General features: G+C 37.0%; 2 protein-coding genes across 19 annotated transcripts in view; one reads left to right on the top strand and one right to left on the bottom strand.

The window, feature by feature from the left end:
* MSANTD3 (Myb/SANT DNA binding domain containing 3) overlaps nt 1–788 on the bottom strand; it is an 11,612-nt gene extending 10,824 nt beyond the window's left edge. For 7 of the 15 annotated variants that reach the window (XR_008820583.1, XR_008820584.1, XM_056330278.1 and 4 more), the window contains exon 1: nt 14–788. Coding sequence is in view for 9 of the 15 variants with exons in the window: in XM_056330278.1 (XP_056186253.1) it covers nt 14–788 (775 nt within the window). In the remaining 6 variants the exon portion in view is untranslated. The remainder of the gene's footprint in view (nt 1–13) is intronic. The other 8 variants (XR_008820585.1, XM_056330296.1, XM_056330283.1 and 5 more) reach the window with 4 other exon arrangements.
* LOC130145479 (uncharacterized) lies at nt 93–23,344 on the top strand. Of its 4 annotated transcripts, XR_008820582.1 has the most exons (19): nt 613–968; nt 1,083–1,160; nt 2,072–2,140; nt 2,619–2,649; nt 4,830–4,889; nt 5,310–5,390; nt 6,557–6,693; nt 7,413–7,535; nt 9,159–9,201; nt 10,309–10,422; nt 11,222–11,363; nt 12,954–12,999; nt 13,318–13,377; nt 15,438–15,545; nt 17,197–17,293; nt 18,267–18,467; nt 19,436–19,558; nt 21,594–21,677; nt 22,796–23,344. XR_008820582.1 is itself a non-coding variant. In XM_056330276.1 (18 exons), the coding sequence occupies exons 2-17, from the start codon at nt 1,110–1,112 to the stop codon at nt 21,671–21,673; spliced, it is 1,443 nt and encodes a 480-aa protein (XP_056186251.1). In that variant the 5' UTR covers nt 93–226; nt 1,083–1,109; the 3' UTR covers nt 21,674–21,677; nt 22,796–23,344. The 4 variants fall into 4 exon arrangements, 3 of the variants coding, with proteins under 3 accessions (XP_056186251.1, XP_056186250.1, XP_056186249.1); XM_056330276.1 differs by lacking the exons at nt 613–968; nt 19,436–19,558 and adding an exon at nt 93–226; XM_056330275.1 differs by lacking the exons at nt 613–968; nt 19,436–19,558 and adding an exon at nt 365–495.

Here is a 23,344-nt window from a genome sequence, read left to right as displayed (position 1 = left end):
GCTCGGGCCTTACCTCCGACAGCGGACGGCGGACCGACGCGCGTGTGCGCCAGCGCCCCCAGCGGCGGCGGAGGGAGGCGGGCCGGGGGGTACCGTTCCGCCGCCGCGCCCCGCGCCTTCCCGTCGGCGCGGAGCTCTCGTTCCCCGCTACCGTCTTGTCCCCCCCGGGCCGGCCGGGCTCCCGCGCCCCTTCCGCGCCTGGCGTGACGCAGTTCCTGCCTGCCCGGTGCGCCCCGGGGGCCCTGCCGGCGGCGGCGGTGGGAGCGTAACGGCGGGCGCGACCGAGCGGCTGGCGGGCGGCACGCGGCGGCTCTCCCTCGGTGCCCGCCCCTCCGCGGCCGCCTGAGGAGGAGCGGGGGCCGCGGCGGCCGTAGGCGCGGCGGGGAGCCACCCTGCCAGCGGGGCGGTGGGACGGGGCCGGTGCGGCAGCGGGGAGCGGCCCTGGGTCGCCGGCCGCCTCGGGCGCTCCGGGTGCTGCCCGCTCCCGGGCTGGGGGTAAGTTGGGCGCCGCAGCGGCCCGGCGGTTTGCCCGGCGAGCAGGTGCCCGTCCCTTCCCCGGCAGGGCTGGAGGTGCTGGCGAGGCCGCTCCCCCGCGCCGTGCCGTGCCGTGCCGTGCCGCCCCGGGGCCGGCTGGCTCTCGGCGCCGGTGTTCCCGTGGGGTCTGCGGCCCCGGGCGGCAGCGGGCCTGCCTCACACCGCCCCGTCGCGCCCCCGTTACAGAGGCGCGCTGCCCGCCCCGGCCCGCGCCGCCCGGTGTCATCCGGCCCAGCGCCTGCGCGTCTCTCCATCCCGGGAAAGGAGCGGGGAACTCGTGAAATCGTTCGGATTAGTTTAGTTTCTTCCGGTGGCTTTGTGTTTCCTGAGGGGAACTCGTAGAGAAGAATCGTTTCTTTCCACGCTGTACCTTTGCTCTCAAGTTAAAAATAGGATCGCTAGCCTGGAGATGTAAAGGTTGAACGTAACTGGAGGTGAGGCACAGATTGAAGTGGGAGCATGCATGACCCTTAAATAGGTGGAACAAGAACATGAGTGATATTGTGAAGGTAAAACAAGAGTTTGCAATCTTTTTGCAATTTTCCTAGAGTTTCCTTGTCATCTAAAGATCAAACATGGACCCTGAAGCTGAAATAAAGAAGCAAGTAAACCCTTTTTACTGCAATGTAAGTATTCCTAGCTGAAAATTGTAACTAACACTAAACAGTTTTGGCAAAACAAAGCTGGACTAAGTCAAGTGTGCACTTTTTTTTTTTTTTTCCCCTCCCCTTGAGCAAAATGGGAAAGTAGTTCTGGAGTTGAACTTACTTTGCTGTCTGTCATGTTTGACTTGGTTGTGTGTCGGGAATCAATTTATTAAAATTAACAATTTTAATATTACTGTGTTTCTAAATAAAAGTGTTCTTTTAAAGTGGGAGATTAAACTGCAGCTCCTGTTGAGGGGGAAAAAAAATCCTAATTTATCTGGTTCTCGGTTTTATTGCTGCTGGTTTTTAGTATCTTGAATTTTATAGAGGAGGAGAAAATATTTGGACTGCCTTTGTTCATTCACATGAATTTAATCCTAATCTGCTGCTGTTCTGAACCGGCCCAGGCATAAAGCAACTGTGATCGGAAAACTTCATATGCATGAGAGAGGCAGGCCCTAAACTGGTCAGAGTTAAGTGTGTTAGCCTGAATACAGCATGGAGGAGAACTGGCTTATTTTAGGCAGGTGTCCTGGGTTGTTACAGTATGCGGTGCCTCTGGTTCAGACAGGTTAATAGTGGGTGAGGAAGGTCTTGGATCTGTCTCTACTTACCCCCACAAAAATACGCTATGAGATAGCTGCAGGGTTCTGGAGACATCTGAAATGTCTATGTGATGTGGAGATTCCTTTTTGTTTCACTGTATTTTGGTGGTCTTGGAGCCTCATAAAGAAAAGTTATAGAAGCTGCTTTAGTTTGTCTTTGGAGGAGTAGTACTTTTGTAGAATTTACATGTACTGATATTTTGATAGCAGACTTGGTTTAGTATCGGTCATATTTTTTCTCTGTTGGTATGCGTGCGACGCTAGAAATACTTCTCTTTAACCTAGATTTGCAAAATCTGGTGTGCTTCAGCATTAAACTTGCAGACTCATTTCCTCGGATTCAAACACAAGACGGTAAGACCAGTTTTTGAATGAACCTTTTGTCAGATTTTACAGATTTATTTAGCAATAGAATATGCGTTTATAATCTGAATTGTAATGTATTGTTAAAACGTGCAGTTTCAGGTATTTAGCTAGGTTTGTTGCTTTACTATTTTTTTACTGCAATAAAGTAGAACTTATTTCCTGACAGGACTAATATACAAAACTGTAGTTACAACTTTGTGTCTCATATTCTGTATTAGTAAAGACAATACATGAGAATATATGGCTGTTAATAAGTGCAGACCAGAATTACTTAAATAATAGACAATCTAGGAAAAAAGATGTATGTCTCTTTCAAGTTTCATGTAATTATCTATTCATTTGAGATTAACATCAACACCACAGATTACCTAATTTATTTTCTAAATAATAAAATGCTTGCATTGTCATTTCTTGAATCTAAAGTGTCTGTCTGTCTTCCTTGTTGGTTGATGACTTGGTAACTTAGGTTGAAGAAGCATTGAAAGCTCATGGCATTGGTAAGTGCAAAATTTTCCACTTCCTACTCTGTTCTAGACATGTGCCTTTTTCCCCACCCTGATGTAGTTGTATGAAACAAACAAGAAAGATTTTCTCAAGACTTGTGCTTTAAGAACTGTCTTGCGTTCTTTAATGACATATCTAATCCTATGACAATAAAATCAATAATATGAGCAGGAGGTATGCAAAATTTATTAAAAAATGCTAGCTACAATACTACAAATCGCCTACATTAAAGTTCTGAGAAACCTTAAAGAACTCAAGACCTTCAAGATTTAAAATATATTTTAAAAAACTATGCTGCTTAAAGCATGTAGAAATACTTGTTTTGGTGTATACTTTATGTTTGATGGGTTTTTTTTAAATAACTTATTAAAAATATTTTAGTTAGCTGAAGCAAAGTACTTTTAATAGGTTTAATATATCATTAAACCTTCCTCGGTCTTTATGAACTGGTCTAGTTCCAGAAGGAATGAGGGTCTAACTATGTTCATAATAGTTTGCCTACTTCTGTTTCATGATGCACCAAAATGTATTTACAAGTTTCTGCAGTGCACTACTCCTAGGGTTTGGTTTGAAAGTTGTGGCCCAAGTTATACATAGGCATTGTACCTACCAATCTGGGAATTTGTACAGACTGTAAAGGAAATATAAGTGGATAATCTTTAGCAGCTGGATCTAATGAAATGGATGCCCTGAAATGTTTAGAGGTGAATTGGCAGACAGTCACCATATATCTTTATTTTTTTTTTTTTCCTTTCTAAAAGGATCAGCTGGCCACTGAAAAACTGGATGAGTTCTAGTGACCAGAATATGAATTGTGTTATTAGAGTCTTTGCAGGTTTATCTTCGTAACACTTTATTTCTTGTTTTTTACTCTTCTACTCTTTTCATTAAGGTAATTTCAGAAGGTTGGTGGTAATGCAGCTGGTATTAAGCAACATCTAATCGGCAGGAACAAGATGGCAATTTTTTCAGTTGTCAGTACAATATAGTTTGTAACAAATACTCAAGAAGAGTTTTCATGAAGATTATCTCTGTAATCTAAGTGTATGTGTCTCTTTCTGATGCAATAGGATAGGTTGAAGCCTTCTTTCTCCCACCTTCTGTATAGGGTTTATTGTAAGCCCTATGTTCAACTTCTAAGCCATATCTGAAGTCTTAGTAAGAGATTACTTGCAACAGAAGGGTAACAGTGTTGAGGGACGTTGAAGAGATGGGGAGAAACCCAAATATGCCCTTAACTGTGTCTTGTTTAAGGCACTGCTAGGAATTTATTTATTTGTTTATTCCCATGTAGTAAAATGCTGAGCTTTCTTAATTTTAGAAATCCTAATTTTGTTGTATTCTTATAGCAAGTGTGTTAAGCCCCTATTCAAGAAATAGCAACTTGCTTCCTTTGCGTGCTTGGCATTCTGCTCCCAAACACAGAGTTTCATCTCATACACATGTCTGTCTCTCTCCAGGTTCTTCAATGGCAGATAATGTTATATGGTCATCTCTGTCTGATCTTTCTTAAGGTTTTGCGGCCCCAGCTGTATCATATGCCTTATGTGGATAGAAATAAATACTGACTGGGGAGGGGATAAATGCAGACCTTCTGAAAAAGACATCAGAGTTACAGGCTGAGTCAAGTGCCCTGGCAGGCAGTATGTGATCGGGCAGTTTAAACACCTCAGGTTCAGTGGATTTAAACTGAATTGCTGTGATGTATTGGATTAAAGTAGCCCTGAAATGTATGAAATGAAGCTTTGTTCATTACAGAATAAAAGATATTTACACTGTAGAGAATTGGTCAGGCTTCTCCTTTGCTGCAGGTTGTCTTCTATGTAAACTAAATTACAGCCATAATTACTTGCAATTTAAGCCACCATTTAAGAATTTAATTTTGTGATGTGTGTTTGAACCCATGTTGTGTGCTAACTAGTGGCTTGGCTGGTCTTCCTCTCTGCCTGCTTTATTGAATTGCCTGACATTAAATACCTTTGTTATTGTTTGGTGTAAAGGTTTTTGTCCATTTTCACTAAAAAATCTGACAGTCTATTCAAAACTAAACATAGCTTATTTTTCTCATGTCAACAAAAGCTCAAAGAGTTTTCTTTAAAAAAATTCATTATCATGCCAAATTTGGTTTTGTGCTTAGAATTTTATTTTCATTTCTGGTTTGTTTTTTATTTAGTTAAAACAGCAAGTGGCTCAGGGGAGCAAGTGAAAACACCTGTAAAACTTCCTGATTATGGTAAGAATATTTAATGCAAAAAAAAAGTGGAAGAAATAAAATACTTTGAGATACAGTGATACAAGTATGTCTAGACCTTAGCAAGTCATTGGGAATTAATTTCTGTTCATTGTGGCTTCCATCTGCGGTAATGTGTTGTTATTAAACAATAATATATGCAAACAAAATGCTATAAGAAGAGTGAAAATAGGATTGGGGGGGGATAATGCTTCTCAATAACTGACTTAATTTGTGATGTGGGGCCATGTATAAGCAGGGATTCACTTGAATGTGAATTTCACAGCATATTTTCTCTAGGCCAAAGGTTAGACACAGGTGTTTGTTTCATTTTGGAAGGTTTTGTGACATGACTTGAGACCACAAGGACTGATTGATAGATAGATGATATGGGATCACACAAAATTGATTTTTATCTTACAGTGCAAACTGAGCCAGAGAGGTTTCATGGACAGACCTTGGAAGAACAGCTTAATATGTGTAAAGATTCAGAACCTGCACTTGGTGAGGGCTTTTAATACTGTAATTGTTTGCTTGTGTGATGTTTACCTTTAAAGAGTATTGTTTGATTTTTTTTTCTTTTAAAAAAAATGAAATTAGGTAATGTATAATAAAATCTTAGAATGTTTAAAATGAGTACCCAATAGTATGGTATAGCATGGTATGAAAGTGACTGATCTCAGTGACAAAATCATTGGATTTGGCCTGGAATATTTTTGATTAGGGTAGATACCACATGTTGAGAATATTCTCTAGAAACATTGTAAGGTGATATGACAGAAACAAACTTTGACATAGATGATCCTTACTATTCTTTGCAGTTAAACTGCCCATTCTGCAGAGGGAAGGGAGAGTGGAGTGGACAGGAAAAATAACAGCAGGGGCATATATTAAAATACTTTCCTGTTGATGCAGAAGGCTCGGACACAACTTAGACAATCAGTGTGATCAAGTTAGTGCCACTTTATTAAGGGATACACAGCAATTTATACTCTACTGGTGCTATTAATAGACTCACACCAATTTATACCCCCAGCTAAAAATACACATGCTACACACGCTTTGTTATGTAAAAGATGACAGGTTAAAACTACTCGTTCACATGTTTCTACCTCCCCTATGATTGGTCCTGGTGTGGCACCCACACACTGATCCCCCCTTGTGCAGACATCCTACTTTTTCTCATCTTTCTGTCCAACTCTCTTATCTCTCTGTGAATACACAGTTTCTTTGTCTCCCTTGGCCTTGGCATACGTCCTTAACAACACCTGCAGCTTGTTACAGCTTCAGCCTGCTTGCCCGGCTATTACAACAAAGTTACTTGGTCTGGATTGCTCATAATATGTCCGTTGTCTTCCAGCCACTCCACACATTCCCTTCTAAATAGTTACAAAAGAATTGTTGCTATTATTTTTTTAGATTATTTTTTTTTTAATTGTCAAGCCCTATGTGGTAAACATAAGGCATCTTAAAAAAAAATCAGTTTTGTACTTTTGGTGTTGAAGAAGTCTAGATGTCTAAAAGATAAAATAGCTGATGGTTGTAAAAACCTTGGTTCATGTGTTTGGCATACAGTAGTAATAATTTCCTTTAATGTCTCTTTTGAAACTAGCACTGATTATTTGTTTCAGCAAACATCAGATTTCCTAACTTTTTTGTTATCAATACAGGACTTAACTATATAATTGAATACAGATCAAAAGACAATTTCCCTTTTCTCTATGAATGTCAACTGTGCCACTGTAAAACAGGATTGAGTAATATGTTCATGCATGTTTGTGGTTCCAAGCATAGACTGGCATATCTGGTAAGTTTTTACAGGTTGGTTTGATGGTTTTGGGTTTTTTTTAATGTAATGATTTAAGTAGAGAACTTTCTAGTCATATTACAATTTAAAAAAATAAAATTAAGGGGTTAGATAAGCTTTTGTGACAATGTGTGTGTTTGTATTACACCTGTGCAACTGTGATAAATGGATTTAAAATTCTTCTCATCAATGAGGTGTACACCTGCCCATTGCTGACACTTAAGTTTTTAGTTTATTCTGTTTTGGTTGACTAGTAATGCCAATAATGAAATCTGCAGCTAGAATTGACTGGAAGTCAATACCTCTGGGGAGGCTATTAATAAGGCAGAATTAGGCCTTCAATGGATATACTTGGCAGGAACATAAATTCAAACAATTCCTACTTGACAAAAAAAAGTTTTTCACTGTGAGGGCAGTCAAGCATTGGAGCAGGTTGCCCGGAGAGGTAGGGGAACCTCCCTGTTCGGAGGTTTTTAAGACCCAAGCGGACAAAGCTCTGTGCAACCAATTCAGTGTTCAATGTTAACCCTGTTTTGAGCAGAAGATTTGGCTTTGGTCCGCTAAAGTATTCCATGATTCTATGCAGAGTCATTTTAATAAGTTCTCCTAGGTATATGTAAAAGTTGATGTATCCTCCACGGTTATTAGCTGTGCTAGATCTGGAATGAGTTGTGTAGGATAAAGTGTGACTTCAGGATTTGTGTTTCCTTATTTTCTAGAAACAACATTATCCTGAGATAGCAGAATCTGATGAAGTTAAGGGTAAAGGCTCTGAACTGAACAGAAAAGTTAGGCAAGTTGCATTAACAATTGAGAAGAAAGAAGGAAGAAAACAAATAAAGGTACATGTCTCTAAGAATTCAAGAAGTTTTATATTTATTAAAAAACCAAAGTAATTTCTGTTATTGTGGGAAAGTCTGCTTTCGATGGTAGGATAATCTTGCTTTTAAACCTTTATTACAAATGCTTTTTGTCATCTTAACAATTCTTCTAGGATTATTCTGGACATGATCTCCTGTTGCTCACTCCTGTCACAACACAAGTGACAACAACTGTCACAACACATCACAAGTATTTCTCTTATTTAAAAGAATACTCATGCTACCTGAGTCTACAGAACCATGACTCGAGTGCACAAATAACACAAAATATCTATATTAATATTTAATCAGTTCACAGCTGGGGTGGATAGGTATAAAATAACTTGTTTCATTGTTGCTAGGAAAATACCTTTATGACTTTTCTGAATTGGTTTCTGCTTTGTTAGCAACTTGTGGCAATTCTCAGAGGAGCAAGGTAAAAATTCTGGTAGTACAGAGGGAAGTGTGAGAAGTGTGATGTTATCAACAATGCCATGGGGTCACACGAACACCGTAAGCTTAAATTCTTGGGGGGCTGCACCCTTAGAAGCATGTCCTTATTAAGATATCTTCATATTGTTTTCTGTGGATGCTTACATTGCAACAGTATTTAGAAATGTTTACCACCTTCATCAGGGCAGGACATTGGCGAAGTTTCTTCTTAAGATGTACCTTAGCACTGATTCATGACAAGCTTACTTAGGTGCTTAGTGTTCTTTATAGTATATATTAAATTAATTTTCTCCATCAATTTAAACGTCTACCAACATCCTGCTTGTTAAGCAATGTTTCTTGGCAAGATCTCTTGCTAATGCTGTGTAATGTGCATAGGATGTGTCTGATTTCAAAGTGGGGTTCACAATATTACTGTGTTTAAGCTTGCTATGTTGTGCCCATCTGGAAAAAAGATCTATTTTTCTTTCTGTGTGATACTATTGCAGCTAGGCTCAAGGATGAGAGCCTGTACTGATCCTACTCTTTTTGATTAAAAAGAAAGTATGGTAATATTGGAAGATCAAGTCTTTCCTCTAGAACAAATGCTGTAGAACGGAGAGATTTCAGATTATCAAATTCAGTCTGTCTGCATAGCCTTCATTTTTAAACTTCTGCTTAAAAAGAAAATCAAAACTGACTATTGGCAGCAACTTTGTCTTTTGACCTACTTAATTCAAATTTCTTCTTGGCTCAAGACTGTATGTTTTAGATCATGGATACAGAAATAATTAATTCCATCTATATTTTGTAGACAGTTTTGTTTTTCTAGGAAGTTGCGCTACATCCACAGCAAATCCATCCTTGATTTTGGGAACTTCTAAACAGAGTACGCGTAACCTGATTTGGTTTTACTGCTGTATTTTCTGAAACCAGATATTTGGGGCTTTTTTATTTGTTTGTTTGTGTGTGTGTGTCTGTTTAAGCTCTAGCAAAAATTCATTGTAGCAAATAAGTGTCCAGGTAACTGACTTACTGACTTTTTGAATATCCATTCAGTGATTTACACTACGGATCATATATCCTTACAAAAATAAATGTTTAACTCTGATGAAATACCTGTGGAATGATTTTATACACACAATATCTAACATTAATGGGTTTTATTTTTAGGTTGTTACAGATGCTCCAGTAATGAGGAGGAGATGGCAAGAATGTACGTGTGCTCAGTGGGATGTAAATTGTATAGTTAAAATTTGGGTAAACTCCCTTTTATCTAAATCAGCTTGATTTAAGGGCAAATTGAAAGGTTTGGTCAGTAATTGTAGCGTGTGTTTACATTCTAAGTTGCATTTTGTAAGGTTTATATTGAAAATTTGATGGATGAACAAGTTCTTCCGTGGAGAACATAACTAGAGAGCACTGTTTTATATAGCTTTGTTCTCTCTCCCTCTTTCCATCCCAGTCCCTCTTGCTTCCCAGGATCCTTTCCCTATGGGCAAAAGGAGCAAGTTGTAGCTCCATACCAATATTTAATTTGCAGTCCAGAAAGCCAGACAGGATTCTTAAAGCACAGCTGTCGCTTTTACTTGTGGAAGAAAACTTTCTGTTTTACTAGCCATTGATATTCATAAAATTGTAGAAACATGGTATCTGTGAGACTTTTCCGCTCAGTTCAGTCTTTCAAAACTTTTTGTAGTACGATGTCATCCAGATAGACAGATGGTACAATTGCATGCCACTACAGGAAATGGCTAAAAATTGCTATGAGACATCCTTATTCTCAGATCTGTGTGAAAAATAAAGATTTGAATTAAAACTAATGTACTTAATTTTAATGTATATTATTAGTATGTAAATGGTGTCTTAAAATAGCTCCTCAGAATTAAAGGGAAGATTATTTTTATAATAATCTAGATGAGCAGTGTCACACTCTGAAGAGTAAAGATAGCCATTCTGAAACTAGGAAAGTGTTTTGAAATAAATTGAATCCTATTCAGATTAGCTTTCTTGACTGCAACCTATTGATTAATGTGTCTAATTTTGTGCATAGCTGTGTGGCATTCTACTATATTTATAATACTTACATCTGTTAAGAAATTTTTTATGTAGTTATAACCAGGCTATAAAATATTTAAAACTTCGTTACTGATTTGTATTTCACATTCAATATGCTGTCACATAATAATGCTTATAAAATTCCTCTGAATGTTTGTAACTAGTAGCGCACAGAAACAGAGCTAGTTGAAATTGAAGTGCAGTTGTAGAACCCGTCTCTGTCAAGATAAGTCCATTGTGCTACATTTCAAGCATGTTTATTTAGATCCTAATGCAGATGACAGCCCTTCAAAAGCTAAAGTTCAGCATATGGATACATCACTTAATAATGAAGAAGACTGTAAAAATAAGGATGGAAAAATGCCAGACCTTATTCAAGGTAAGAGAAGAATAATTTTTTTTCAATTATTTTTTTTTTAAGTTTTCACTTTTTTACTCTGTATTTGCCTGTTTATGGCTTCTATAGTTATGTTCTTCTATAGAGGGTGAATTTGTGCCATATCTGAATGGGTTTGGGATCTGTGGCAAAGGAAAGAATAATCCCAGTGTTTACAAAAAAAAATACCCAGTTTTACTTAATGTCGCTGGATAATTCAGAGCAGAAACAAGACAAGTTTCATAATTAGAAACTTTTACTATGCATATTTTTGGGAGAAGGGGCATAGACTCTTTTTGGCCATATAAACTGTTCTTTGGTGTCAGGAAAAAAAAGGAATAGCTGCATGCCAAACTGTTCATAGCACAAGAAGAATAAAAAGGAAATAGATTGAATAGATATTTTTTTTAATGACAGGTAAAATATTTGACTAATGCTTATTTTATTGGGAAGAAACCAACAATTAAATACAAAAATAAGTGAACACCGTGTAAGTGAAGAAACATAAGAAGTTACTGCTTGGTTGTAGACTTAATGTCAAAGGTGAGATTAGGTTTCAGTCTAGGGGCATTATAATTGTTCTCATTCAGGGTATTTCTGATCAGAAATCTAAACTTGTGCTTCATGGCTGAACCAAATCTTAGATTTTTAGGTCCGGTTTTTATTTTATTTCTTCATAAGATACCTTTCTTACACCTTCAGGTTTTATTGACATTATCTTTCAAAAAATTCTAAGCAAGGAATACTTTTAAATCAAAATACTGGGAAACCATTACTAAATATACTGGTTTTATTGTTTTAGATGAAAAGAAGGTTCAAGAGGAGCAGGAGAAAATTCAGAAAGAGCAGACAAAGCCAGATGAGAAGATTGAACCTAATGAGGCTATTGAAAGCAGCAAAGGCAACAAGACTGAAGAAGGCAGCAAAGGCAACAACTCAGAAAAGTAAAACAAACAAAAAAAATCCACCACCCCCAAAACCCTTTAAATTTACTCAAAGGAAATTTTTGTAGATTATAACTGTCTGTATTGGATTTGCATAGTGTATGCTGTGAGGAAGAAAGGCATGCTATAATAGTAAAATGCTTGTCTTATGAAATCATGCTCAGCTGTAAACTTCTCTCATCAACAGAAAATCTGGCATATGTAAAGTGACCTCAGATTTTGCTCTAGATGCATCTAGTTTTTATATTTAGCTGTGTTATCCTTAAAGCATAACCCTCATGTATTACAAATTCAAAAATAACATTCTCTTATCATTTAAAAACCCCTCTGTTATGGGTTCGTGTTGGATAATTAGAATGGTATATGAACTGATTTTAGAAGGAAAATATAATCAGTAAATAGCTGTAACAATTGGGGTTCATCTTTACAAAGAGATTTCATGGAGGAACAATTAGTAGTATTGTGTGTGGTTCCAAAATGGTGAAACCATGCTTGCTGTTTGTAAACGTCTTTATTAATAACAGTATTGTCAGTTAGTTTGAACTATCAGCCTTTGTGTGAGGGGGACATCTCCCAACATCAGTCGTCTTTGTGCTACACCAGGAACTACAGGAAAGCATTCAGTAAGGGACATACATGCGTGAACCCAAACATAAGACTTTTGTTCCAACAATTAGTTCTTTGGTTTGCTCTAATGACATTCTCTTGGAATGTTTCTTAAGCTGGTACTCTTTCCCAGACATGGAGAGCTAATATCTTTTGCTTGTTTACTGTTATCAAGTAAAAGGAGAAATTTTCTTGTTTCTGAAATCTTTTTGTAGGAATTCTGCCTGTCTATGGGACAACCATTAAGGAAAAGGATTCATTGAAACCAGATTCAAGTCCAGGTTTATGAATCTTTGTGTTCATTTGTCTGGCTTTCAAATACCTGTAACAGTTCTTAATCTGGAGATTGAACTAGATCATGAAAACATCAAAAATAGGGAACTAAATCAAGCTCAGTTATCCACACCTGGAAATGCTGCTGTCTGTTTCTCCCTGACACTGATCCTCATTGTGCTGTCCTGTACTTCAAGTTTAAAGAACAGTATCTTTTGGAAAAGCACTTAATGTTGTTCTTTTAATCCAGTTGTTAGATAGATCCTGGGTAACTATGAGCAGCCAGGTGTTTCAGCAAGAGATTGGTTTGGAAGTTGGTTACTAAATTAGGACTTCAGCTTGCTCCTTTACTGTTTATTTTTGTGAGACTTCTGAGAGATGTGAACTCAATATATAGTTTCTTAAAAGGAATAAGATCAGATTCTCGTTGACAGCAAGCAGTCAAATGATGTTTCATTCTTTTTTCTGGGTTTTAGAACTTACGTACTAGCTACTCGGACTGAAAAAACCTCATAAAATTTTTTTACAGTGATACCTGGGACCACTGGGATTTCTGCAAGAAAATAATGTGACCTTTCAGGGTGTTTCAGAACTACTGTACGAGTATTGTGTCAGGAATTGAAACTGATTATCAGTTATTGACTAGCTACACATTTTTGAGAGATCAACCAACTGTATACTGTTTTATTTATTTATTTATTCTATCTTAAGGTGTGAGACCAATAAACAATCGCAGGAAGAAAAGAAGGAAGTTGAGGTGAATGTTTTTCCATTAATGTGTTTCCAGTTTACAAATAGTTGAGGAAATAATTACTTTAATATATGATTGGCAATGGTGTTTGCTTTTGCTTATTCATATTGATAATATTATTGATAGTAAATTAGCTACAAGTTGCTAAGCAAATTTATTAAGAACTAGGTTTTTTCCTACTTTGTCATGAAAACACATGTACACGTTTCATATAAGCACACATAGTTTAATTACAATCTAGAATAACCATAATTACTGTTTAATTTTAGTTATAATTACTGCACATGATAGATCTGTGGACTTTTTTTTTTCTATATGAAACAGCAAGAATTTACAGCAAATTCTGAAGAATTTACTAGTCAAGAACAACTGTTGAGTTATTTGGTGAGTGTTGATTCTTACCTTGCAAAGTAATTTTTTTGGGAAAAAAAATAATCACAGAATTACTAAGCTTAAAATGTAGAAAGTAGCAGAAGCCAAAATGTGGGCAGTCTGATAATTTAATGTGTTTTGTCAGAAGGCAGGATTCAGAATAAAATAAATATCACTGAATTTATAATTTATGTATTCATTCTAAAGTTTCTAGACAGGATTTTTGCTAAAGTGCTGGTTTACTATCAGTAAAATGACTTGCACTTAAAATGAGCACATTTTTCTCAGCTATAGCTTAACTCTACTCCTAAACTACATGCTTAAGTAAAATGACTGTTTTAAATTTTTTTTTTCTTTTATAATTGGTCTATGATTGCCAAATGAGGAGTTTGGAAAGATGTAATTCACTAATGGAAGGAAGTAGAATGGAGAAAAATATCTGAGATATGTGGAAAGGAAAGAAGCAATTTTTAAGAAATAAAATACAAGTTGTATACTTGAACACAACACCCCCCCCAAAATCATAAACTAAAAGAAACCTACCTGTTCCCTTTGTAAAGTATGTGACAAAACACCTGAGTCTACCCAGTTGTTGAAAATATGTCTTATGTACACATTCACAGCAGAGATACAATCAATAGGAGGGGAAAGCTAGCAGTTGCTAGTTAGATGTATTAACAACATTTGTGGTCTTGGTCTTGCATACAGAAATGGTTATTGTGACAAACTGTACAAAAATCTTTAGTGATAGTTGTTGTGACTCAGCTACTGCATGTTAATTTAAACATCATTGACTATCATAAAATCTTTTTTCCCCTTTTTAATAGGGAGTTATTAGGTTTAAAGATTGCTCCTTGCTAATGAAGCTTGAATTTGTTTTGAGACGTCCTCTGGCTTGGTGTTATTGTCTCCAAGAACAAAAGAGGACTATTGGGAATGTGTTTGGAAAAGAGGACTGTTGGGAATGTGTTTGGAACAATGTTCTGTTTTGGAAAGTTCAAAAACTGTTTAATATTGGCATTTACAGTCATTTTTTGAAAAGCTGCATGATGTGTTTCTATTGTTGGATTCTGAGATTTCTTGTGTAGTGGAAAGTAATTTCACAAGTATCTTTTTGGAGCTCCTGTTCATATAATGGAATAATTCCAGTTGTTCAACAGCTATCCATGATACATACTTATTTAGTTGTGAAAATCAGTATGTTCAGCTTTGTCATTAAAATAATTGTATTTTGTTTATTACCTGATAAGATCTCCTTGCTAAAGCTTAATTTTTTCCCAGCTGATTTTTTGACAAGATCTTTAACTAGAACATATGCAAACCAGGAGAGGCAAACACTGTTAGTGTTAAAAATATAATATAATCCCTGTTATGCTGGTTTTTATTACTGTTTGTCATCGTCTGGAGTGCTTAGAAGTGTTTGTTTCTATGCCAGAATACTTTGAATTGTTAGGACAGACCTGCAGTTGTTACATTGTGCCCAGTGGAAATGTTTTCAGCAGAACTTTATTAGTACAGGATGATGCATGTAGCACACTCTGGGAGGGCTGTTGGTGCTAGAACTTGTTCCCCTACTAGAGCTTCAAAGTTTTGAAGACTTTTCCTTAGGCTTTTTGGGAAGAAGAAGATTAGTATAAGTCAAGGCAGCATATATTTTTAATTTCAGCAGTGTTCTGGATTTTTGCTATTTTTTGGATACATAGCTTATGACTATATTGCATCAGGGAGGTTGTACACATTCATTTGTATGCAAGTGTCTTGGGAAGAGATCAAAATACTTAAGAAAAAGCATTTTGCTATATCTATTTCCAGGCATATTCTTGGGTTCTTCCTCTTCAAAGGACTGTATCATGTAGCTGCAGCTTCCTTCTGTTAGGATCCTCTTCCATTGCACCTTCTTACACCAATTAATGGGATTAAAAGTAAAAACTGTATTTGCTTTGTAACTTCAGCCACGTCTGACAGAAGGATAGAGACATGGAAGTTCCTGCAGGTTTTGTTTGAACATGTTGATACTTCAATCTTTTAGAGGCAATTTTTTAATGTTTTGGTTGTGGTTTTTTTTTTTCTAGCAAAATTTTGAGATACTGAATGAAGATGATGCCTCATTTATCCTGAAAGTTACACAGACTCTTACAGATGCACTGGTGGAATATCGTCAGCAGGCTGTATCAAACAAAGTAATGTGGATTTTGTTTTGGTTTTGTTCTATAGATCTGTAGATTCCTGTGATTATGCAATTTTATTGTTACATATAGTTTAAACAAAACATCTGTGAAGACTATATTGTAAGTTTTGCCCATTAAATACTTCACTTTTTGTAGTGATGATAGAATAAACTTCCAGCTTTTCTGGTGAGGAGTCTCAATACTTTCTGTGTTCAAAGGTGCTTTCTTTTTTTTTCTTCTTTCTAATAGAAGCTAAACATTATCTTGTCTCTTATTTTCCATGCTTTTTGTTACATCTGTGTTTTTCTGCTCTTTTTGCCCCTGTTCAATTCTAACTTAAGCTTTTCTCTTCTTCTTTTGTGTTGCATTTCCATTCTGTATTGCATTTCCATTCCCAGCTTTCACTTCACTCACCATGCAATTAAGCATTACTGACACTAATTTTCTTTTACACAACTTTTGGTCCTACTCTTTGGAGTGTTCCCTTTGAGGTCTTTTTCTTCCTCCACTATTAGAAACCCAGTTTTTCCCCTCTCTGCTATTACTTTTGACTGACTTCACATAGGCATAGTATGGAGGTGTTCCGAGTACTTCTTTGAAGCTGTTGTGGTTGCCACTTGCATTTCCTATACCTCCAGTTTGTGTTCCATTATACCATAATCTCCACAGTTTCCATCCTTGGAATGACTTTTAGTTCATTCCTCTGTGATCAACAGATAGGTAGGAACTTTCCTCTTGGTCATCCATTCAACATCTTTGCCATAGGAAACAGTATTCCTTATCCCTCCCAGTGTTTCTTGCAGAATTGTTATGTGTTGAACAGACTTCTCATTTGCCACAACAGCTACTCCTACTGCTACAGCTACTTAACTTTATTTAAAGGGTGAGCTTAAGTGGAAAATGCCAAATGAGGATAAGTACCAGCCAACAACTGGAGAGAATCACAGAGGTGATGCTTCGAGAAAAAAAAGTTTAGTGTTGTTTTTTTCTCTTGTCTTCAAAAGCCTTTCTTAATTTTTAGAATAAAGTTTATCTTTGTTCCCCATATTCCGTCTTCCCTCTGTTATTTTCTTTCTGCCCCAAAGGCAGTACTTATCAATGATAAATTCCATGCCTATAGCTCTTATGAATAATTTACTGCTTTTTACTTCCTCATTAAGCTTACTTTCACCTTATTCCTGCTGTTTTTTCCATACAGGATTTTGTTGTTTTATTCATTGACAAAGGGTAAAATCTGACACGTTACAAAACAAGTTCTAACTGAAGTAACTTCTGACCTACTAGTTGTAGAAAAAAGAAAATGTTTTGCCACATTAGGGTTTTATAGTACTCAAAACTGTGATCTTTCAACTGGTAATATATTAACTAACTATTGTTCTAAGAGTAAAACGCTTCCTTTTTTAGACCTGACAGGTTGAGAATTAGGCTTTATCTCTTCTTGGCCAAATATATTGCTTTTTCAGATGTAGAGATACTGTGAGCAATGTGTACATAGAAGTTCATTACCAGCTGCCTAATCTTCAAATAAATACTTGTTTTTTCAGATTTTGTAGCAGAAATACTGGTCTTCTATTTGGTTTGTGACCATTAAAAATGTACAAATTCATCATTTCAAGAGGTTGTCTTGATGAAAATCTGAACACAATTTTTTTGAAACTTGTAGGACCTCTTAGATACTGAATATAATGGAGAAGCAGCATTGGAATATTCCACAGAACAGTCTGACTTGACTTCGGCAGATATTAGTGACTCTGATACTGGTAATGTTAGCTTTGCAATCTTGAATGTGCTTTAATCTTAACACTGAACCTTGCATAAATTTTAGTAAGCTTTTTTTTTTTCTTGAAAAACACAGCTTAAGAGCAGAATAAAGGCAGGGTCAAGCAGCGTGAATTAGTAGTTTTGGGTTTTTTCCATCCTCTACAAATGTTAGAAATGGCAAACTATTCAAAAACATTCATCCTGTTTAACTGTAGCATTTGAGGAGAAATTTAATTAGTACCGACTGTGACTTTCCTCTGTCTAGAGGCAACTGTTTCTAAGGAGGCTTTCAAAGTTTAACTCTGGCTTCCCCGCACCCCAACCCCCTCCCATTTCTTTCCCTTCTTGATGGAGAAGAGGCTTAGTGCAGGTCTAGTCAAATCAAGATATTATTTGAACAAAATTATGTTGTATAGGATGGATAGTTCTGTTTAATACCAGCTACTTGGCCTCAGTACCTCTGACTAATTTTTTCAAAAAATCTTGGATTCCTTTGAGGTCATTCCCTTCTTGATATAAACAAATCGTTATTTTTCTCAAGCGTAGGAAGTAAAATCATATGTTTGGAGAGGCAAGATATGCAGAATACTAGTGGAGCTATTTTGTATGCTTTTTTATTTTTTTGTGTGGGGTCAATTTTCTTTTTTTATAGAAACTTTAGCTTTGGAAACCTCAATTAATACAATGCTAATAAAAAAAAATGCAGTGACTTATAATACAGGAGACTTTTTGTGAGCATAATGGAAATAGCTTTCACCCACCTCCCACTCTTGTTTCTCCAGAATTTTCTGTAAATGGAAAGCATTCCTGACTCTTAGTTGTATGAAAATGTAGCAAAGCCAGATGTGAACCTTAGCAGCAATGCTGCTGTGCCAAACTGGAAATGCTTGTTTTGAAAAGCCCTATTTAGAGAAATAAGAGAAATCTTTCAGAATCTTCTGTTACTGAAAAATACTATTTCTTTTCTTTAAGATTATTCAAGCAGCCGATCAGCTAAGCACTCCTTATCAATAAATGAAGACGATGAGCCCCAAAACTTTTCAACTGGCTCTTTGGAAACAGCATATGAGAACAACATCACTACTGAATTTTTGAACAGTGTAAGAAATATGAACGTTGAGGAAGTTACTGCTACTCTACACAAAATAGCAGCAGCAAATCCAGCTTTCAGAGGTAATTCACATATACATGCATAGACACACATACACATACACACAAACACATATATAAAAATACAACATAATTTTGTTAGCTCTGTGAAATATTAATAACTATATGGGTCAAAGAACTTTGAGGTATTAAGGAGAGCTAAAGAGACCTTTTTTTTTTGGTCCTTTAACTTGCAGGATCCAGTTTAGAAATGGTAATTCAAAGTAGCTGCCTTCCCACAAAGGTGTTAATAATCGCAGAATTTTAAAAATTATTTTCTCATTGTGCATAGTAACACTTACATGGTGAGAGGCAGTAATCTAAAATCAAGCATATTGTTACTGGAAAAAAGTGGACTCTTGTCTGTGATATAACTGGTGAAACACTGGTTTTGGGAATGGCAACAGCAAAGAAATTTTTACTTATTGATTCCTGAAGGAACCGTACTTGCACAGTAACACAGAAATAATAATGAATCAGAGACAAGTAGCCTTTCTTTTGCTTACAAGGGTCTAATAGGTTTCAGCTACTAAACCTTCCCACATCTTCAGTCAACTGCTGCCCTTTCTTCAGAAGCTTCCTGTGTACATGTTTAAGCTTCTCAGAGTGAGTTTAGGATCATCAGAGTAAAAAAAGAATGCTGAAGATGAGTACATTGTGGAGAAGCTTAAGATATTCTCTGCTTGAATACTCACTGTGGAAGGAACTGCTACAATCAGTGCTATAACCTCTCTTTGGGCGTGTGTGTGTGCACACAACTCAGTTCTGGAACAAACTGACAAAACCATGAAATTAACAAACTGTTATAACTCTTCCATGAATATCACCTGGTCCTAGGGACCTCAAGACCAAAATTGTGAAGTTACTGATGGTAGTGATTTCTCCCATAAAGCTTCCTTTGGAACCTGAAAACTTGTGGGTGGCAAATGTGGTTCTTTTTCATGTATATTCCTCTCTCTCTCTCTCTCTCTCTCTTTTTTTTTTTTTTTAAGGTTTTGTTGTGTGTTGAACACAGGTGTTTGTTCACTGCCCCCCACCCCCCCTGCAGCTGGACAGGGAAGAGAATAGGAAGAACAAAAGTGAGAAAACTTGTGGGTCGTGATAACAACAGTTTAGTAAGTGAAGAGAAAGGTTTGGGGGGAACAAGTCATGCAAAGACAATCACTCAGTGCTTCCCACAAGCAGGCTGATGCCCAGCCAGTCTCTGACAAACACCTTGGAAGCCAACCCCACCCCCTTGCCTCCCCAGTTTTTATTGCTGAACATGATGTATGGAATATCCCTTTGGCCAGGCTGGGTCAGTTGTCCCAGCTGTATCCCCTCCTATCTTTTTCCTATTCCCAGCCTAATCACTGTGGGGGTGCAGAGTAGGAAACAGAGAAAGCCTTGCCACTGTGCAAGCATCCTTTGGCAACAGCCAAAACACTGGTGTTTTATCAGCACTGTTTTGGCCACAAATCCAAAACATGGGCCCATACAAGCCGCTATAAAGAAAATTAACTCCATCCCACCCAGAACTAGTACAGGGTTCCAGGTGATCTTTGAAACTGCCAGCTTCTATTGGACAGGTGAATAAAAACTGCTTAGGAAAACAAAGTAGGAATTAGTAGACACCTGGAAAAATGAAATCTGCTTAAAGTGGTTGGTGGGGAATATGAATACATTTTTTTTTATAAGAAAACCTTCCTTACAGACTTTCTGTAGTTATTTGAAAGGTATCAGCAAAGGAGTCAGATAAAGGTGATCTGGTTCATACAGTCTGTTTGGAATTCCAAGAAGTTTTTGATAGGTACTCTAATCTGGGCTTGTAAGGAAACTAACTGGCTGTGGGAAAAGAGGGAAATGCTTGCATTGTTTAAATAATAAACAGAAAATAGGCAATTACTTTTTACAATGAAGAGAAGTTCTAGCAGAGAGCTCTGAGCCTGTGCTATTTTGTATCTTCACACATGACCTGGAAAAGGGATGAGTATCTGGATGGCAAAATTTTCTCAAGAGTCAGAACAGTTAAGTGTTGGTTGACTGATGAATTTCAAAAGCTCCTAATCAGATCAGTGGAAATATCAACTTATCAGTCAGAAGAATATGTCAAATACAAGAAATTAAGAAAAGAATGGAAATAAAGGTGTGAGTCATCATTTTGCTATTGCATGAATTCATGCTTTGCCTGTATCTGGCATAGGGCATAAATTCTGTTTCCCTTATTTCAGATAAGGGGCTTTATTGCTGCAAAAGATTTAGAAAAGGCCACAGAGTAAGGGCATATCTTCCATACAAGAAGCAATAGAAAGCTACAACTTTTTAGCCTGGAGATGACAGAGATAATGTAACAGATCTGTGAAATCATGAGTGGATGGAGATGACAGACAGGATTCTGTTATTTCCTGTCTCTTTTGAGACATAAACTTGGAGTAGTGTGGGACTCCAATGTGGACAAAAAGAGTTGGTTCTTCATGCAGTATCAGGTGGATGATCTAAGGAGCTCCTAGCAAAAGGGATACTGTGGATACAAAAATGTGTGTGTCCTTGTCTTTGCTGTCTGGGCCAGACTGGGCAAGTGTTTGGAAGAGGACTACTAAAGTTCACCATATCAGACTTGGAAAGTTTCCTGAGCTGAAGATGATCTGAGATGGGGAGAACACAGTATTTCCACACCCCACCAAGCAGCAGGCATGCTTGCTCTGCTCTTACCCTTACCTTAGCATATGGTTATGGGTGCTGAATGTTTATTACCACTGCATTTCTTCTACTTCTCCTTTCCCCCTCCCAAAGCCATGGGCATTATTTTCATCAAAGCAACGTGGCCTTCTTGCTTGTGTTCGGAAGAGAACACTTGTCTTATCATTACAGTGGTAAAATCAAGCACTTCTGGTCACGCTTTTCTAATTATCAGCTGCAGATCTTTCAAAGTCGGAGATGAGTAGAAAGGCAAAACACACCCGTTAACTGGACCAGTACAGCTGTTCATGGCAATATGTAGTGATAGTTTCTGGGCGCATTCTGACTGTTAAAAGTTACGGTATTTTTCATTTAATACAAAAAGATCCAAACTCATGTCAGCATCTAAATGTTTCAATTGTGCTTTTAAATGCATTTTTTCATAAACCCACTTATTTTCTGTTTTTGTTTGTTTGTGTGTTTGCCTTTAAGGAATTGATATTCCAAATGTTATAAGGATCCTGACTGAAAGTGGAACTCTGAGAAGACCAAGCAATGGCAGCACACAGTGACGTGGTAGTTGATAGTTAATATAGCAATGTTCACTTCCTGTCACTTTGTTGTTTTACTCAGTATGAAGTCAATGTAGCTGATTTTGCTATGTTCAAATTTTGTACAATATTATTTTAAATTAATAACTTGGCTTTGAGGTTGTTATTTATTTCTTAGTATAGCTTAAATTTCTATATTGTGGAAAGGTTGTAAAGCTCACGTTCTCTCTTTCCATGTTAAAATATACTTTTAAAACAGGTAACAGTTTTTCTCAGTATCATTAAATACGATACGTTGACAGTCTAATCTTTTCTTATTGTTGGTTCTTTTCCAAAGAGTTATCAGCAGAATGAACTACTGCAATCAGCAGTACAAATTCATCCTACAATAAATACTCAGAAGTTCTTCCCTGGGCTGCTGGGCCTGACTCAAAAGATTTTGTAATCAAAAATCCTCTCCCATATAAGGATAATGACCCATATATATATATATATATATATATATATATATATATATATATATATATATATATATAAATTTTTTTTTGAGTAAAGGTTAAAAATAATAATCAAAAGTCAGTGCTGTCAGTCTAGTTCTGAGCTGAGGAGTACCTGGATTATAGCCAGCTACGGGAGCTTCCGTAATTGGAAGCCTTAGCAAAGTCAACAGAAGTTGGCTGTGCCTGCAAATTCAGGGATATGTTCCAAGAGAACTAACAGAACTGCAGATAAGAGGCACTGATGTGGTAGTGAAAGTATCTGTTGTCTTCTCTTATCCCACCAGTATGAGAATTAAATGAAAGCTGACTTATACTGTCCTTCAATTCAGGCTCTTTTAACGTGAACTTTTTTTCCATCTATAGTAGTAGTGTTTTTGACTGAATGTAAAGGTCTTGACATTAATGACTACTACTTTTGTAGGATAATGAAGAATGTTTTGGATGGTTACAAATTAAGTGTGCATGGGGAAAAGTAATTTTTTTTTAACTTGTATAATTAAAATTTGCTTTCTGCTTGTGACATTGGGTAGCATTCGGTGGTTCTAATTAAAGCTCTTCAGCTTTGCAGTCAAATGCTGGTATAATATAGACATACTGAGGCCAGATGGTAAATGAACCTTTTAATGTTAACTTTTTTTTTGAGATCTGGATGGAATTGAGAATCCTCATCCTGATGGTTTCACATCTTCTTATCATGGAATGCAAGATATCATAAAAATAAGATATCAAAGAAGGCAGCAAGAAAATTGGTTGGTTTTGTTCCATGAACAGACACAGGAATGAAAACAGTTCACTGACAATTAAAGAAATGAAACCACAGAAAGCTGCTTTAAAGAAATTGTGAAGAATTTCTACAATGCCTCTAAATATGTTCTTGTTGGAAGCAGAGATGGAACCAGACCTCTTACAGCTCATTTACACTATAATAAGGACAATGTTAATGCCTGCTTAATGAAGATGATCAGTAAAAACATCTTTTAGTTGATACAAAACTTTTGAATTCTTTTCCTGTAATACAGAAAATAAAAATAGAAACGTCTTTTGTTTATTTTCCAAGTACAGAACATTCTGTGAATTAAAATAATAAAATAAGAATGTTCAGCTGTTGGGAAAGGCCATCTCTGGGGCAGCTTCTTTCTCCTTTTGCTATGGAATCATTCCTAGTGGAAATAAAGTTAAAATTAAGTTGAAA

This window comes from Falco biarmicus, chromosome 3, assembly GCF_023638135.1.
Source record: "Falco biarmicus isolate bFalBia1 chromosome 3, bFalBia1.pri, whole genome shotgun sequence".
In the NCBI taxonomy this organism is placed as follows: domain Eukaryota; kingdom Metazoa; phylum Chordata; class Aves; order Falconiformes; family Falconidae; genus Falco; species Falco biarmicus.
The sequence above is the reverse complement of the archived record's forward strand: the minus strand, read 5'-3'. Positions and strand labels throughout refer to the sequence as shown.

What these genes read in the sequence shown, in the direction of transcription:
- LOC130145479 (XM_056330276.1), top strand. Translation starts at nt 1,110, where the DNA reads ATGGACCCTGAAGCTGAAATAAAGAAGCAAGTAAACCCTTTTTACTGC. An exon ending in AGATTCAGAACCTGCACTTG is followed by an intron (nt 5,391 to 6,556) that starts GTGAGGGCTTTT and finishes TTATCAATACAG; the next exon opens with GACTTAACTATATAATTGAA. An exon ending in GAGGAGGAGATGGCAAGAAT is followed by an intron (nt 9,202 to 10,308) that starts GTACGTGTGCTC and finishes ATGTTTATTTAG; the next exon opens with ATCCTAATGCAGATGACAGC.